We start from the raw sequence: 18,946 nt of genomic DNA, 5'->3' as shown, positions 1-18,946 counted from the left end.
AAAGATAGAAAAATTTCCGCTGTTTAAAGTAAAAGTTGAGTTTTGGCATTATTCTGTCATTTGAAATCTCAAGGGTGAGCATTACTGGAATCATAAAGATAATTCTCAAAGTAGAGAAATTTAATTTTAATTATGGTATTATTATTTTCTGACCAACATTGATGATAACAATATTATAATTTTTATGAGTCATAGCTTAAAGTTTAAAGTCTCTCGTAGATTTTTGCATCAAAGCCATTTTTTCAGAGAATAGACAAAGTACTGCTCTCAAATTAGAGAAATGTATTTTCTAGTTTGCGCTGCAATAAAATTGATTATCCTCTAATTAAATTCGAACCAACGGGAGGATTTAATTTTGTGGAGCATATATATTGTTTTAAATTTTATTGAGTTTTTCATACATTAATTCTATTTCTGCCCAACGGTGATATAGAATTAATGTAAATAGAAGGATGTTTTATTCTATTTCTGCCCAACGGTGACATAGAATAAAACTTGAAGTTTTTATTATTGTCTTTTTAGACAAAGTTTTGCAAGTACTCCTTCTTGAAGGGACAAAAGAAAAATGAACTGATTACCTGTGACTCAGAAAGAAAGAAGACCATCGCATGAGAATGTGTATTCTCTTTAAAGAATGGCTTGAATAGAAAAGTACTTATGGATGTTGATCCAACAAAAGAAGATAGAGCAATAAGAGATCGTTTTGAGAAATGTCTCTTATATACTCTCTATCAAGAAGAATTCATTTTGAGTCCATTCAAAGTTGTGATAAGTCACACATGTTTAAGTTGACCAACGTCGGATTAAGCATGTGTGTCATGGAATATTTAGATTTATTTCTGAATTTGATATGAGCCAATCCTGACATTTATATTTGGAAAAAGTAGGAAATAATGCCCGCATGACGGGGTAAAGTTGGCATAGTGCTAATCCTGCATGGCGGGAGAAAGTTGCGATGACTCATGTGCTAGTTTATCCCACACTGAGAGAAAAGTTTGGAGTAGCTTTGCTATTCTAGAATTGATCGGGCACTTCTATTGTGTCACAGAGATTAAGCACTCAATGAGTTTAAGAAGAATGAAAAGTTATATACGAACCTCAAGATAAGAAAGATATGCGAGCGTGACTTGCTAAAGTACTGGTAATAAAGGACTCTGTTGAGTTCGTGAAGTGAAATGAGGAAAAAGTACTGCCATATCGAATAAAGGACTCTATTGAGTTCTCAAAGTAAAATGAATAAAAGGTACTCCCATACGAAGTAATAAATTGATTCTGCATGTCATAATCATGTGGATGAAGTAAGTAATAAAAGTTTCCTCATTCACGAAAGTGGTGAATAGTTTTCTTGTGGCAGAAAAGTTCATGCCACATTTCGAGGGGGAGAAATGTGAGACAGTTAGAAAGATACTCCCATGTAAAGTGTATTGAAAAGCAAGAGATGATCTATTAAAGAATGAATGTGACCGTCAGGGGAAGTACAACGATCACTGTACTGATACCCCTATTTAAAGAAATAGCTAAATTCCAGTATTCATGCTGGATGACCCTCAAAGATAGTAAGATGGTGCTTACAGAGCACATATAAAGTTTTTAAAAGATAGAACCCAAATAAAGAGATTTACTAATACGCCATCTTTGGTAAAGATGGCAAAATCTGGGGGAGCATTGTATGTAGAGACCTAAAACTTGAAGAGAAGTTGGAATGTTTGTCCACTTCAATGATTCAAGAACAAAAGTTTCTCATGCCTACTGATGTTGCATACAACACCTGTTGTTGGCTGTCAAAGAAAATAAATAATATAAAGGATCCTGCTATGCAGGTCCTTGTTAATCCATTGCCTTTTGGCAAAAAGGAGCAAGAACAGCCATATACAAAGTAAAGAAAATCAAATGGAGGTTGTTCACCTCATTTGAGGAAGTCACAAAAATTCCACGGGTTAAGACCATGGAAAAAGAAATGATTCCTAAAAGCGCCATCACAGTAGGTTATAATGGACCTACAAAATGCAATGTGACTCCAGAGGGAATGTTGAAAGATATAAAGCAAAATTTGTGACAAAAGTTTTAGTCAAAGAGAAGAAAGAACATACAGGATACCATAATAGTAAATTCATTTATGGATTGAAGAAACCCACAAGACGGTGGTATCTAAAGTTTAAATGAAATAGTATGAAATTTGGGTTTAAAGAGATTAAGCAAAGTAAAAGAATGGGAAATCTGATTTCCACATCTTAAATGAAGATAACATCCTACTTTTTAGTGGTGGTCTTAATATGTTGTTATAGATAAAGAATTCTTGTCCTCAAGTTTTGATCTCGGTGATGAGTTTTCATTCTACGAATTGAGACTCATCGAGATAAAAGAAAGGGGTATTATGGTTACTGCAAAGGCATACTCAGAAAAGCTTCTAAAGAAATGAAGTATGCAAATGAGTAAACGTACGCCTGTTCCTATCATCAAGGGTAATAGTTTAGGGAACCTTAGTATTCCAGGAACCAATGTGAAACGAAATAGTCCCATATGCTTCAACTGTTGGAAGCTTTATAAGTGCGCAAGTAAAGAACTTATCCTGACATAGTTTTGTGTACCCGGGTTATTTTGGCAAAAATTCAATCCAGATATAGATCACTGGAATGAAATTGAGAATATCAGCCTCATGCTAAGAAAGAAATTGTCAGTACTCTCAAAGGTTGTGAGTACAAAGGTAGAACTTGTGAAATATATAGCGAAATCTACAATTGTCGCTAATTTTCACACCTGGAGTTTTGTATGGAAAAGCTCCAAAATGAAATAATTATCATCAATGTGATGCAAAGAGATGGTATAGCATGATACGAGGCTGAGGGACAGGCAATATGGTTAAGGGAATATGTACCCGGAGTTGATAATGGTTGACAGCAGTGATAAACATTAAAGTAGTTTGCTCCTATGACAACGAGTCAAGTGTGGTGCCAAACATATTGACACAAAGTTATACGTTGTAAAGGAGGAAGTCCGGAATCATGATTGAAGTGCATGTTAATATAAATGACAAAAAAATGTTTGCAGATCCGCTCATTAAAGGCTTACCGCCCAGTGTGTACAGAGAACACAGTCGACATAGGTTTATGGTATAGCCTATATTTTCCGGACAATAAAGGGCTCAAAATTAAAGTATCTATTTCAAAACAGAGAGGTGCGTTGTAGCTGTTAAGTCCATCGGCAATTGACCATGACGATGAGGCATGCTCATATGCACTGATCCGTGAAGGAATAGGTAAATAAAGAATCAAGAATGAAGAAAGAAAGGATTGAGATAAGTTAAAAACAAGGTGAGATCAAGGGGGAGAATGTTAGATTGATCTCCGCCAGTTGGCCAACAGCCAACTGGGCCTTTGACTCGCGCCCTGATCGGGGGCGCCCAGCCCGTGGAAGGCTGGTGGGCCCCCGTCGCGCAGCACACATAAAAGAAAGAGGTGCTGAAGCGGATCTGGGGGATGTGCTGAAGCGGCGGGAAGTCCACCACGCCATCGCCCGCGAGCCGCCGTCTCCGCACCGCGACGGCATCGCCCTTGCACCACCTCTGCACCACCCGTCGCTGTCTGTGTGCAACCTCCACCGACTGAACCAGTGAGGTGAACAACGGCAGTGGAAAGGTATGTCAAGCAATGGAAAATCCCCACTGATCTACTCCTAGATGGTCCTAGAGTTCTAACAAATGTGCCCCAACTTATCTCACCCATGATTCGATTTCATTGGCAGCAGCAAGCAGCATCGAGCATCCCCTCCCCCACCTGATCCGTTTTTGTTGGGTACGGCAGCAGCTTCAGCCCTTGATCAACTGCGACCTGCACTGGCGCACCATGTTCCGTTTGCGGCGGGGCATTTCCATGAGGCCGAGTGGAGGGAAGGCGGCAAGCCAGCAGCACTTGGAGGTGACGGTCTTCCACGACAGAGGTGCCATCTGGGTAATGATCTGGTGAGGTCATCTTCATCGTTGCAAGTAGCACTTGTTGGTCAGTGGCTGAAATTTGCTACCGACAATAGATCAGAAATGCAATGGTCTTTCCTTCAAAAAGGGATGTAGAAATGAATGGGAGAAGGTACAGCTGGTACCCACGGTTGCACAACTAAATTTTCATGACAAATTCAAGGAAAAGTGTAGGTAGATAGATAGAAAGACAATGCAAGCATAATCATAAAGAAATTGAGTTAGAACACAGATTCGGAGTTAACAATGTATTTGCTTGATTTTATATTAATAGACAGATCATTTGGACATGGCATGTGTGCTTCTGCTGTAGACTTCAGCCAAATGAATCACATTGTTTTTTCTGTCACAATTGCAACTGATTTATTTGAGATAAAGCCTACTCTGAAGAATGAACTTACCATTTGTTTGAGATAAAACCTGCTCCGAAGAAACACCTTTTTTTAAAAAAAAAGTTGCCTAGGCCTCTAGATAACAGTGCAAAGCTAGTATCCAATTTGTTAATTAACCATTTAAATTTTGTTAAGTCTAAACTAGATATTACAATCTCAATCTCCTATAAATTTGTCTAGCAACATAAACTATTCTAGGAAAGGCGCTCTTGCTTTTCCAGTGGTCTGGTTACAGACACTGATCATCATGAGTAGTAAACGGTGAAGTTGGACATGATGAGGAATTGGACTTTCATCTTGAGCCTGCTAATGATATCAGCTCGGACCATGATAACACATCTTTATGGGAACCTTATTATTCTATAACAACTCCTGTGAACAAACTTGTTTGGATGTCAATTACAGGCGGATATTGACAACTTCAGGAAGGAGATGGCTGCTGACCTTATTTTTGCTGAGGCAAATGAGGCTTAGGATGTGAAAAAAAGGCATTCAAGCACTCATGAATCAGGATGAAGACGATGATGTAGATTCTCCAACTATTTAGTTTAAGTCTTAGTTTGGGTCTCAGTTCCTATAAAATAAAGGTTGGAGTAGAGAGGCCTAGTTACATAAGCCTTTTGGCTTGAATGAATGGACATACATTTTTTTTTGCTTGAATTTCAGTTAGGTCTATTTAAGAATTTGAACGATGCATATTATTTGTGTGACTCCTTTTGGCTGCTCCCTGATACTAAACTTTATGATCCTGATCCCTGATACTAAACTTTATGATCAATTTCCAGAAGGTTATGCTAACCTTTTCATTGTTGCAGATGTTGCGCATGTCACTGTTACAGATGTTGTGTTTGTCACTTCTTGGCCCCTCACTAGTGCTAAAACTCTATAATTCATGATCAGAAGGGTACTGCCGGGGAGAAGACAATAACCTCAAACTCTATGATTCATGCGAGAAGGTTAAAAACTTCATGTCAAACACCGTACATACTCCAGTTACAAACATATAGGGATCGAAATACAGCATTTAAGTAACAAAATCATGACAGATGAGCGGATCTACATGTACAATGGATGCAGTACAATTCTTCCACTTGTGGTTCTTTAACCAAAGAAAGCAGAGTTGTGACAGATGAGCGGATCCAACAACTCGCCAGCGAACTGATAATAAGCCTCACTTCAGCAACATCTGGGTTGTTTTGAAATGGTAAATCAAAATTTCTGCTAAATTGGTCTCATATTGTTAGCATCTCCAGAAATTCAGACGAGATAACGCAAGACATCCAGCATCAGAAGGCGGCTGAGACCACTGAAGAAGAAATGGACCATAGAGAAGTGCGCTCCCAGTTAATAAAATCATGAAACATCCTGATGATCTTTTTTAGAAAAAGTCATAGTCCCGGCCTCTGCTGAAACAATCTTGCTGATGAACTGGTCAGAGAGTATCACAGTGCGCTCATCAAATACAGCATTGTACAAGTATTTCTTTCTGCAAGGAGAAATTTTATGAGTAAGAATGCTGAAAAAATGCAAAAAAAAAAACGCAAAAAAAAAAGTAAGCACATCAAGCAGTTCTGCAAGCTAGCCTACTGATACAACAAATATTAAAATGCACAATGCCATATACTGATATACCTAGAAAATTGTGTGAATTTAGAAAACAGCACTAGAAATCAATTAATTCACAAAATAGCACTGAAGCACAAAATGCATTCATATAACAGCATTCCACATCTATTTCTCCATCTCCTATATTTTTCTTAAGCCACTGGGATCATCAGATACAGGGAGAATTCGTATAGCTCTCTTCATTATCTGTTCAATGTAATCAACTCCAGCTTCCCTCCCAGCAGCTTTACCGTTTTTGTTCTCTGTCAAAGCCTTCTCTTTTAGTGCAAGATTTATGCACCATTCTAAGGGACGGCATTCAGGCAGTCCAACGCAATCAGCAAATGGACTGCTACTTACAAAATGTGTGCCACAAAATAATTTGTTGCAAATGGACTACAACTAACAAAATTAACCTGCCTACACATTTTTTCTGACATTATTGAATGAACAAATTTATCCTGTAATCCCATCTATGAGAAACACTTCAAGTCTGCATCAATCCCCTAGAGATAAATTTCAGGTGCCTACTTGCGCAACATCATAATGGATTGGATTCGAGGGATCATGACAGTGGATACTTACATGGATTGTGCAGTCGCAATGGAGTGTTGTTGCCCTGAAGTGATGCTGCCTTCCATCCACTCCGGTCGCAAAACTGCACCTCCTCTTGATGAAAACGGATTAGGGGTGAGTTAGGTTCTGCTGCTAGCCTAAGGCCCCTACGACCAGTTGGCCGGCTGGGGCTGGCGGCACCCCGCGGCGCGGGTTCGAGTCCTGGGGGACGCGAATTTCCGATGTCGCGGGGTAAAAAAATCCCCCTCGCTGGTGGGCCAGGGTTCGGGGGGTTTCTCGGTCGGGTTAAGAGCCGAGGCAGTCGCTTCCTCTTAATGAAACACGGGTGGGGACCGTTTCAACCCCGATCGAGTTTTAGGTTCTGCTGCTAGCCGTTGTTGCGGATGCCCGCTGCCGCTGCCACTGACGAATTCATATCAGTGTTGAGACAGGTGCAGGGGCGATGGTCATAGTCGAGGGAGCAGGCAATGTGGCAGCCATGGTGTCAAGGCCGTCGCCGTTCCAGCCCGGCAAGCGCGCTGCACGCTGTCACTGCGGACGCCAGACGCCGCAGCTGCTGACTAAATCGGATCAAGGTAAGGCTGGTGTGGTGGCGCTGGATGCCGTCGAGGGAGCGCGGCGAAGCAGCGGCCACGGTGTCGAGGCCGTCGCCGTGCAGTAGCCAGCTAGCCGCTCACCGCCGCCACCGCCGTCGTGGCGCGCACCTCACGGTACAAAACGAAAGAAATCACGGAAAATGGAAAGATACGAGATGAGGAATGGATCTGCTGGTTGCGTGCCTGGTTCGGTGGTTCCTGGGTATCAGGATTTGGTCTTCGACCGGGCCTCGTTAGGGTACGGATAGGGCCAGGCCCAGACAGTACCACTCAGAAAAAAATGATAAAATTAATAGTCAAGTGTTTTAATATTCGTGCAAACTTCATAGAAGAGATCATCCGAGCAAAAACTCTTATTTGGTACTGCAGAATTAAAAGCACACCTTACAGGCAACACTGAAACAAGCTGCCGTGAATTATTACCTATGAATTAAACCGTTGCTTAACACCAAGCTACCGTGAAACAAACAACCAGATAGCTAAAACATGCAATTCTAATCTATAATTTCTTATTTTAGAATATAGTTTTTACTGTCTCCTGATTCCTGACTGCCACACAGGTCATCTCTGACGGAGAAAAGAAGCAAATTAAAAATACTTTGGTTAATCAGCCACGGAAATTTCTTAGAGAGATGCGCCGTGCGCGCGGTCGTCTATAATAATTCTAGATTGCTTGCATGTGCCTTTCTGTTCAAGTGATTGGGCAATCATGCTTGAAAACATCCTTTGTCCTTGTCCAAGAACAACTTGAAGATACAAATCAGACACGGTATGGCCAGCTCATGGCCTCAACTAGTATAGTGCTGCTCTGGCGTTCTGCTGGAGGCACCAGTGAATCCTTTCGTGCGGTAGTTCCTCGTTTGACAATTCCCGACCGGCGACCCAGGTCTATGCGGCCGAATTTTCGTGTTCAAAATAAAGTTGTTTTTCCCTTTTGCCGGAAACTAATTTAGATGTTTTTATGGAGAACGTCAAACAAACAAATAAGGCCTATTACTTAAAAAAGCTTTTTTAGAGACGGGTAAAAAAACACAACCTGTTTCTCATAGCTAGAAATACTATTTGTAGTGGCGGATAACGTACCCGTCCCTTAGAAATCCATTTGAATCGATTTGTAGGGACGGGTGAAGGGCTCACCCACCCCTAAAAATTAATTTTAATAAAACAAAAAATTAGGAAAAAAATTCGAAAGATCAAAATAGAATTAAAAATTATCCCACCCTTTCTATTGTATTCCAAAATTCATTTAAATCTTTAAATATAGCAAAATAAATTTAAAAATATGGTAAGCATATTTCAGTATATATAAAGGCTAATATTGTGAAAACATCAAAGTATGACTTGAGTTGTACGAGATAATATCACCCACCCCAGAAATGACAACTATTTTCAGGGGCGGGTGATGGTGTTACGACCCATAAAAATGGTGGTCACATTTCTAGGCCCGAGTGATGCCAACATCTATTCCTAAAAATGCAATTCCAGAGGTAGGTGAATTACTACATTATTAATCCTGCTCCATTTGTGGGAGCGGGTTATTTTTTGGACCACCCCTAGAAAGAAAATAGGGCACTCATACGAATCATTTTTTAGTTGTGGCCGGTTCTCTTCTGCATTTCGAAACGCCTAAAGGGGCTAATGTTGAGTGCCAAACACCCCCTTATTCATTTTGAATGTTCCCTTTCCAATGAAACAAACTTTTGCTAACAAGTGATATGCTCTTACCCATTATATTGATGTTGCAGCAAGAATTTTTTGCACGTAATTTTGTTACGATAGGTATGACTTGATGTTGCAGCAGAAAAGCACTCCAACCTCAATGACAATGACGGATGTTGCGGTGGACTTCTTACATAATTTTTTTTATTGCAATAGGCATATGATGGTGTTACAACAAGAGTTTAAGTTTATAGTGGGTATTTTAGTTGACTATTAATGTTGCAGTAGTTATTGTAAGATTTTTCAATGGATCGATATGTGATGTTACAGTGGTCATTTTTAGTATGTTTAAGATATCATGTGATGTTGCAATAACTATTTTAAGATGTTACATAAATCTATTCCAGATGTTTAAATAGTTAATTTACCATGTTACATCTTCTAGTACAATCGACAATTCTATTTGTTTTAATGAATTTTTAAATATTGCAATTGTAATCACAAATATAATCTTTAAATATTGCAAAAGGTAAACATCGATGTTACAAAATTGCATTTCTACACATTGTCATTCTTATTGAATGTTCCACGAAACATAGTGTCATATTGTGGCGGAATTTTCTATCATGGAATTAGATGTCAAAGTTTTATATATATTTTTGCAGTATTGCAAGTCGTGATTTCGAATGTTGCAGTATCCGAGCGCCAGTCCAGAGAATCTTGCGCATCAATCAACATCAGCGAATCTTGCGCATCAATCAACATCAGCGAAAACACGGTGACGATGAGTTATATCACGCACGCACGTCACTGCACTGCTGCAACCAAAGCCGTCTCGGCGACCGAGTGCTTCTTGCCCTTGCGCTCGCTCGCGCTTCCTTGCCGTGCCCGCCATCTCACACGCGTGCTAGCTGCGGCTGCTCGCGGCCTATATATATATAACCCGCGTGCTTTGCCATTGGACGACACGAAAGCCAATTCTCATAAGCTACGGCGAGGTCAGGCAGACTCCGGCCGGACAAGTTTCCCGGCGCCAGAGCAGAGCAGAAAGAAAGCCAGCGAGGCGGCAGCAGCGTCGTCCATGTCGGTGGGCAGCAAGTCGTTGCCGGCGCGCCGCGCCGACGAGGGAGGGGAGAGCGGCGACGGCGCCGTGGTGAGGGACGACGAGGGGGGCGGTGGCGGTAGCAGGACCAGGAAGCAGAAGGCGGCCCGGTACGGCCGCTGCTTCTCCGGGCTGGAGCTCAGCATCGGGCCGGCGCCGTTGAAGGACGTGGACGCCGGGAGGCTCAAGGACCAGATCAGGAGGTGGGCGAAGGCCGTCGTGGCCTTTGCGCGCCAGATCAGCTTCGGCTCGCCGCGGTCCGCGACCACGTCCGGCGGCGGCGGCAACACGCCGCGGTCGGCGTCGGCCACGTTCCCGGCGGCACCCAGCAGGTCCAGCCGCCTCGGTGGCAGCAAGAACGACGAGCCTCCGTCCGACATGAGAGCTTGATGGACAAGACTTGGCCTGCCCCCTGTACATATAACAAGAATTTACAAAGAATGAGGTGCCGTAGCACGACTGCACGAGTTTGATTTATTCTTTTTTTTTTCCTTTTCTTCATTCATCACAAACAAAATAATTTGATTCATTCTTGCTTAGTTTCCATATGCTTCTTTGTTTCCCTTTATCACGTTGTTGCCAATTTCAACTTTGTTGGCTATACTCTTCATCATCCATTTCTTGCCCTAGCTGGCAGCTCTTTATTTTCTTCGATCACTCTTTTTCTACTTTTCAATTGTACCTAAGAGACTAGTCCACGTACGCAATAGACTTATTATCATAATACCATGTAATATGTTTGACTTGTAATAAGAGGTAACTATATTTGGCTCAATATTCGTAATGTTGCGTTCCTTAATTCGCACTACAATCCATGATATATATGGAGCAACAAAATTTCATTTGTGTACCATATTTTTGAAAAAACAATCAGCGCATAACAATTCCATAGAAAATTGCTATACCTGATTACAGTTGTTGACAAAAATACAGAACTAACTTCATCGATCAACTATAAATAATTTTTTTGCAACAACTTGTAGATGACCAGCAATGGAAAAATCAAAGCATAAAATTGCTTTTGTAAATGGCTCAAATCTGCTCCATATTTGAAAACTTGATAGCTCAAAATGTGCAAGAGTTGTACTTATTGTCTCTGTCGTTACATGAGTTGCTTGCTTATTTGATATGGCACCGTAACTCTCGTTGGCAGTATCAACTAATTTGGAACTAAATTTGAAAACCACATTTCAATCCAATGCTTTTTGGGATGCTTCTAATAACCAACGAATGGCAAGTGCCCTTCTTTGTTGAGATCCAATTGTGGCGCAAAGTACTTTAGGGGCACCTACGTCCCTCGGATTGCAGTAGCGGAGGACAGATAAAACTAGAGGTATGGCGGGGTTGATAATCATCAACCTCAATGCGTATCCATGATAGTGACTTAGTAGAAATAAATATAGATAACTTGAGGATTAAGAGTATTAGGCTGTTGTGGAAATAAAAAACAAGGTATGGCGGTTGCGATACCTTGCCATGCTACTCCTCAGCAACTTGCCGTCTACCTAATTTCCCCTGAAATCCAACTTCATTCACCCTATTCATCTTGAAATTTGGAAACGCTCCTGTTGCTTGTGTTTCGAAGGAAACTAAAAGAAAATATGAAGATTGTACTTGTTGGAATACTCCCCATATGTTTAAGAATGTAAGATATATTTTCTTTTCTTAAGACAAGTCTTTGTCCAATAATTTCTTTATTAATACAACATTTGTGATACAAATCTGCATTGTTACATTATTCAAAAGTGCTTACATAATATTAGAAGTTTGCAGCATAAATTTTTGTATTCTTGGTTGGTCAAAACCTTATCTTAACCAAACAAAATACGCCTTGTATTCGGGCACAAGGATTATCTAATGCGGGCCCATGCGGCTGGTAAAGGGCCTTAAAATTTAGCTTAGATAGATAATGGTCCGTGCGATGCTACGAGTACATACAATTTGATCAAAATAATAATCATTCTAAATAATATTAGTAATAAGAAAATAATATATATAATTATGATTGCCGAAGAATAACAATATAAACTAAACATGCCTAAGCCACGTATAATAGTAAAATACATGTTAAAGATAATGGAAAAAATGGTATCCAACGTGCTAAATATCTTTAATAAACTTCTACAATTTTTAAGAACCACCTAGATAGAGAACGATTTTCAGAATTTCATCAATTAGCTATGCACCTAGCTTTAGGCTCTGGGCCGGCTACCCGTACGATTGCCAACCCAGTCCGCGTGCACACTAAGACTCCGGTAGCCCGTGCTCCAGCTCACCGCCGGCCTGCGCCATACCTTGCCACCATCCCTCTAGCTAGACCTAGTTATAATTAATCGAGAACCCAATTCAATTACCTGAAACTGAAAATTTTTACCACTCGATCTCAGCATCCTACTAACCGAAATAATTACGATTATTTCGGTTCCTGGTCTTGGGTACGCAAAGCTGATTCTGCGCTCGCTCGCTAGGATCGCTCCTAGCAAGCGTTGAAGACACGCACCAGCGGACTGCGCATGCTGCAAGCATGTGCGCTCGCCTCTGTTGGAGGTTAAAATTGGTAATAACCGAGGCTGACCGGTCTAACCGGTTGGGCCAATCGGTCAGACTGGTCTGGGCCTGTAATCCTAGTAGGGTTAGGGTTTTGAGTTTAGAGTTCTATTATAACCTGATTTGGAAGGCCGGTCAGACTGGTCTGGGTCTGTAATCCTAGTAGGGTTAGTGTTTTGAGTTTAGAGTTCTATTATAACCCGATTTGGAAGGGGTACGTCTTTTCCGGCCTATACATATAAAGGTTGCAACCGATTGAGGGTTTTCTAACCACAATTGAATAAAAAATATTCTCTTTACTCAATTCTCCAAACCCTAAACTTTTCCAACCCCTTTGCTGTTCTTTGCTCGTCTCTATGGCGTTCAAGGGCGTCTTGAGTGGCTTCCGACCTCAAGACAACCCTAGATCGTCCCGAGCTTGAGGTTCTAGGTTTTCGCGTGATTTCTGCTCTAACCGATCTGACTGGTTGAGCCAGGCGGTCTGACCGGTCTTGTGTGAAGTCTCGCTGGTGACGATTGTTGCGATCCATGTGTTCTAGCGCATTGATGTGTTGACCAGAAAAGCGTCAACATACTTTTTGGCGACTTCGATGGGGAAAGAGGCAATCTACATCGGTTCCAATGGCCGGTGAAAAAGGAGATGCTTCCAAAGTAAATTTTGCGAACACCATCAACATCAACTATGAAGATCTGCCTGAGGACCCGCGCCAGAAGTTTGAGGCTGATCTCAAATGGCAAAACGAGGAGATGAAGGCGAGGTTGTTAGCATGTTACGGGAAGACTCGGCAAGGCGTGGTCGAGAAGGAGAAGTTTGTCATGCCATCAATCCTATCTACTACACCGCCTGTTCCTCCGGTAGTCAATGTAAGTTCCTCTCCTCAAGATCTATACAGCATGTTATTATCTGATCTTGGGAAGAACATTCAAGATGTGCAACTATCCACGCAAAATACTTTGATTGATCTTTCTGAGCGTATGGATCGGATGGAGAGGGGTAAGTCTGTAAATACCGCATACTCTACTAAAGATCTTCACCCTAGTTCGGCAGCTCCTAGATCTGCAGTTAATGTGGAATATGGGATGCCACTGAATTATTTCGCTGGGCAGTCACCACCGCCGAGTACAGTTCGGCCATCTGGGGCCGAACCGGCCAGACCGGTCGCACAGACCGGTCAGACCGGTGTCCCGGCGGCTGAGTCGGTCAGACCGGTCAATCAGACCGGTCAGACCAGTCAATCAGACCGGTCAGACCGGTGCCATGGTGATGGCCTCGGCATCTACTCCTGTGCTCGCCCCAATTCCAAGTTCAGCTGCCCCTGGCCGAACAGATGAACTAGATGGTTTCATGCTGTCGTACACCACCAATTCGTACGGCGAGACACCTTTTCCGCCCGCTATGTCGCAAGATGTTTGGGATGGTTTGATTAAAAATAATCCCCATTATGCTACACAGACGACGAGTACTACTGAACCAGCAACTAATCGTCTAGCAACCAATGCCCAAACATCTAGTAGTGGGAACTATGAAGCCGATCTAGCTAGGATGAGAGTGGATTTGAATACTTTACTTGGTGCCAAACTTAGCCAATTAGGTATAAATCCTGGTAGAAGTCGGTTATATCAAAGACCGTACCCCGATGCTTTTGATGTGGTTCCTTATCCCAGGGGGTGGCACATTCCCGATTTTATCAAATTTAGTGGGGACGATAATCGGTCGACTTGGGAGCACATAAGTCAATATGTTGCTCAATTGGGTGAGGCTAGTTCCAGTAATTCTTTGCGAGTTCATTTATTTTCTCTATCGTTAACTGGAACTGCATTTTTTTGGTTTCTGCATTACCTCCAAATTCGGTATGCTCTTGGAACGAATTAGAACAAAAATTTCTTGATCATTTTTATAGTGGGGATAATAAAGCAAATTTGGCAGATTTAACATCGATTAAGCAAAATAGAGATGAATTTGTTTCTAATTATTTCAAAAGATTTAAAGAAGTGAAAAAACGATGTTTCAATTTGTCAATTTTGGATAAGGATTTGGTAGATGTTGCCCTTGGTGGTTTGCGTTCGTATTTGAAAGAGAAGCTCGAAGGGTTTGATTACTATAATCTTAATGCCTTGCAACTTCGGGCAACGAACCAAGAGTATAAAATTAAAAATTCTAAAGATGCATATAAACCTCATCGGTCTAATACTCATGTTGTTGAATATGATTCCGATTCTTCGAACGATGAGGATAATGAGGTCTACACTGCTGAATTTGTTTGGCCATCATCGGCCAAACCATGTTCTTGTGCATCACTTAAGCCGACTCAAATGGGTCAAAAAGAAGAGATGAAGTTTACATTCGATGTTTCCAAATGTGATCGTAGTTTTGATGAATTATTGCGTTTGGGGCATATTAAGATTTCTCATGTCATACCGCCGCTTGGGGAGTTAAAGAGGCGTGCATATTGTAGTTTTGATGAATTATTGCGTTTGGGGCATATTAAGATTTCTCATGTCATACCGCCGCTTGAGGAGTTAAAGAGGCGTGCATATTGTAAATTTCATAACTCTCATTCTCATGCGACTAACGATTGTAATGTCTTCCGTCGCCAGGTTCAAACGGCCATGAATGAAGGATGATTGATATTTCCTGAGATGAAAATTGACAAGACACTGTTTCCTATTCACACCAATACACATACCATAGATATGAACAATGCCAAAGTGTTACTTCGGCCTGAACAAGCCGAAGGGGCAAAAGGCAAAAATGTGGTGATTGGTGAGAAAAGACCAAAGTGCGTAGATGACAAAATTCTGGCCAGGGAAGTGGTGATAGAAAAGACTCATGATGGCAAGGAGCTAATAAAAATTACTGTTAAAACTCAAGTGCCGGGGGGGGCAATAAGGTTCTTCTTCCACTACAAGTCGGCCTGCTGTCCAGGACCAACCGGTCAGACCGGTTTCACCGACCGGTCAGACCCAAGGCCGACCAAGAACCACCGACCGGTCTGACCGGTCGGTCCCAGGGCCGACCAAGAACCTTCAAGTCCAAGCGCCCGGAAGTGGGTACATGGTAGAGGAATGTGCCAAAAGTTCAGAGAAGGTTTGCTACTCAAAACCAACTTTTGGCCAGCTTCTGAACAAGTACACAAAGGATGTTCAACAAGATCGGCCACTAAAAAAGAGGTCTTGGTCATCCCCGCATCAAGCTGGTTCTCCAATAAGGAAAGGACCTAATAAGCGCAGAGGTGACGTTGATACTGTATTCCCTCCCCAAAGAGCTTATGCTACTATGCTGTGGGTGCCTTCGGCATCAAATGCTACAAATCTGGTGTGGGAACATGAAGGAGTGTGGATGCAGTGCTTTCCCATGCCATATCCACCACATTATCATGAGGAAGGCTCCAGGACACTGGTGCACAACCGTTTGGGCCCGCGCCAATCTGGTCAGCAGCAGCATGCTGCACCGGTCAGACCGGTCCCAGTAGAGGCCGGTCCAATCTCATCCTCCGAAGCAGGAATACCGCGCCAAGAAAAAAGAGGATGAAATTCAGCCCATACAGGTTGATTCTGGGGAAACCACCACCAATGATGTTGTGAAAGTCGGCGATGTAAATGTGGTCATTAAGGATGTTGGGAAGAGGCCGATGGTGTTTGGAAAATCGGCTAAATCCCATTCCCAGAAGCATGTGTTGGCTAACGATCATGAAGCCAGCAGCAGCAGCTCGGCGAATAAGTACCATCAACCTAGATGGTGCCCGCCGGGTTTAAGCCATTCGCAGAAAAGAAGAGTGCAGCGGCTGCAGCATCAGGAACAGAAGGAACAGGAGGCTGAGAAGCTAAGGGATGTGTACTTCAACAAAAAAGGCCAATGGTTCCTTAAGGAAAAGAGTGGCAGGCCAAGTCCGCTGAATAGTCTACAAGACCAGTCAAACCGCCCAAGGCGACCAGTCCGACCGGTGCAGAGGACCGGTCTGACTGCCAGGCACAACCAGTCAGACCAGTCGAGTCTGTTACTGTCGGTGTCCGGATCTCGTGGTCTAGCACCAACCAGTAATGATACTGCATGTCCCAGTCCCTAGATGGTTGATGCAAGAGGAAAAACACAATGACACCGAATTTATCCTGGTTCCGGCCGATGAGGCCGTACGTCCAGCAGAGAGGGAAGCACTGTATTATCTTGCATCGGGGTGCTTGTAGTAGGGGGTACATGTTTGAGCGAGAGAGGAAGAGAAGCTCCCAAGTCTCTAGATGCGCTAGAGCTGATTGAGGCAAGGGCCAATATGAGGAGAAGAGAGTGCGAGTGGCTGTCTGTGTGAGAGTCTGCTTTGCTTTGCCTGTGCGCTCCTCCCCCCTTTTATAGACTCTAGGTGGGACAGATTACTTGCACGGGTGATCTCTGGAGTCATCCCTTTCTCCCCGAATCGGGGGAGAACAGTTGATGGTTCCTGTTGTCGAGCACTGTGGGGCACGGCGCCGGGTGTGGTCATCATCCTTGGGAGCCCTTTGACTGTGCCTAGGATGTGTCTCTGTCCTGTGGCGCCAGTCGACGGCGTGGCGGTGGCTGTAGGGCGCGCTGTGCTCCGCGTTTGACGAGGCGGAGCGTCGAGGGTGCAGCTGACGGCGGCCTTGCCCCGGTCAAGGGCCGTACTACATTCGAGGGTCGCTGCCCATGCCCGCTGAGGGTCCTGTAGAGGAGAGAGTACAAAGATTTGGTAGCATAGTGATGGTGCAGTGTTAGACATGTCCGCACAGCGCGCCGCAGGTCCGCGCAGTACCGGGAATAGCGGCACAGTGACAAGAGCAGGTGGACGGGATTCCTGTGACACCTCAGGTGTCTAGCTATTAGAACATAGGTTAATGTGTGAACTTTGTGTTTATCCTTGTTTGATAGTTAAATATTTTTAGTGCAAAATTAGGGGTATATTTGTAATTATGAAAAATTACTAGCCTCTTTTTTGCAAAAGAGTCTGACTTAGGAAGTAATTTCAACTTTGTGAAGGGCTTTCTTGCAAATGTGTTGTAATCATTATTTTGGTAGCTTTATTGCATTTTAGTCCAAAATTGTTGTGATTTTGCTACCAAAAAGTATTTTTTCCTTTATTAATTAGAGTTCATTTGAACTTTTGGAAATATTTCAAAATTTTTTGATCTAGTGCAAATTTGCAAAACATGAAAGTTGTAGATCTTGAAAAACTGAACAACTTTCATATTGGGCACTTTTTCATTTGAGCCCTAAAACAGTGGGAAATTTTAGATTATAGTGAAGCCCCTGAGGTTTTCACAATTTCCACATTAGTCCCCGGAACCCTTCTTCAACCTCCCACCTCACTGGAGCTCTGCTCCACCGCCGCCGCCGTTGTTATTGGAGTTGAATAAAAACCTTAGATGCATAATTCTAGGTACTTATTGATTGAACACTAGAACTGAGTCCGACTAGATACTATGCTAATAGGATCGGTAAAAGTCGAGTGATTGCCTGTCACTCGCGAGACTTTATAGGAGTTGATTGTTTACTTTCTTGCAATCACTATAAGAATCATGGACGGATTTGGTAATGAGATTCATGTTGAAGTCCGTCTGTATTGATAAATTGCTAAGGCCGCAGTGTGTGGTAGCGGTGGTTAAGCATTTGAAAGTACTAGCCACATGCCGTAAATATGGTACGCGGTAAGCCTAGTAACTGATCGGCCCGGCAAGTGGACATACCTTCCACTCTCTCTTAGAGATAGGAAGTTAAGTTTATGTTGCAACAACCACGGGTGCAGAGAATGACGGTTCTCTGCAGTTGGGGAGAGTGGCACTGATCCACGAACCGGAATGAAAAGCCAACGGTTGCTTGTGAGTGACTCGTCAGTGCTCCAAGCGTGTGTGTTAGGTTTACCCTTGTAAGGTTGGAAATTCGATTCAGAATCGTCCATTTCTCGCGGAAATTGAGACTGCTTGATCCCTTTGCCACATAGAGTAAGAAGTGGAATAAAGATGTTATAAATATGGTTGGATGAAATTAATATCCTCTACCATGCTTGTGTAGATAGGTGCTTATCTAGACTGGTTAATCCAACTAGAATCTGAAAGCTAAAATTTGAAAGTAAGGATCTACTCTTTGTTGCTTTTTAGCAAAAGAAACCCCAGAGCCTTCACAAGCCTTACATGTCAAGTTAAAGGGCTAATATATGCCCTTAGTCAGATCAGTCTTGCTGAGTATTAGTATACTCAGTCTTGCTTGTGACTTTGTTTTCAGGAATGACTTTTGAAGATCCAAACATTAGTTTGACTTGGCCTAGTGTTTTACCTTCTGGCTGGTCTCTGGAATGTGAACCATCTTCGACCAGCAATAAATCGGTTGAATGATGTCATGCCCGGGCTTACCATGGCATCTATCCTACGTCGTTCGTGTATAGTTGTGTTTTACTTTCCGTTGCAGAACTTCTCTTTACTCTTAGTTTCTGTTAAACCTCTCTAAAGTTCCTTTGAATAAGTTTTGTAAAAGTTAGAACTTCAGTTTACTAGC

At 42.5% G+C, this 18,946-nt stretch overlaps 1 protein-coding gene and 2 long non-coding RNA genes across 3 annotated transcripts; 2 read left to right on the top strand and 1 right to left on the bottom strand.

Moving 5' to 3' along the window:
• Positions 1–3,705: 3,705 nt before the first annotated feature.
• LOC120709553 lies at positions 3,706–5,176 on the top strand. The gene is made up of 2 exons (XR_005689728.1): positions 3,706–3,958; positions 4,768–5,176. It is a non-coding gene; the product is annotated as an uncharacterized LOC120709553 (long non-coding RNA).
• Positions 5,177–5,305: 129 nt separating this feature from the next.
• Positions 5,306–6,680, bottom strand: LOC120709552. Its single transcript, XR_005689727.1, has 2 exons — positions 6,553–6,680; positions 5,306–5,848 (listed from the first exon to the last, which is right to left on the bottom strand). It is a non-coding gene; the product is annotated as an uncharacterized LOC120709552 (long non-coding RNA).
• Positions 6,681–9,771: 3,091 nt separating this feature from the next.
• On the top strand, positions 9,772–10,699 carry LOC120709551. The gene has a single exon (XM_039995219.1). The coding sequence runs from the start codon at positions 9,880–9,882 to the stop codon at positions 10,288–10,290; it is 411 nt and encodes a 136-aa protein (XP_039851153.1). The 5' UTR covers positions 9,772–9,879; the 3' UTR covers positions 10,291–10,699.
• Positions 10,700–18,946: the final 8,247 nt, after the last annotated feature.

Source organism: Panicum virgatum, chromosome 5K, assembly GCF_016808335.1.
Source record: "Panicum virgatum strain AP13 chromosome 5K, P.virgatum_v5, whole genome shotgun sequence".
NCBI lineage: Eukaryota > Viridiplantae > Streptophyta > Magnoliopsida > Poales > Poaceae > Panicum > Panicum virgatum.
Note: the sequence above shows the minus strand (reverse complement) of the source record. Positions and strands in the feature narration are given on the sequence as shown.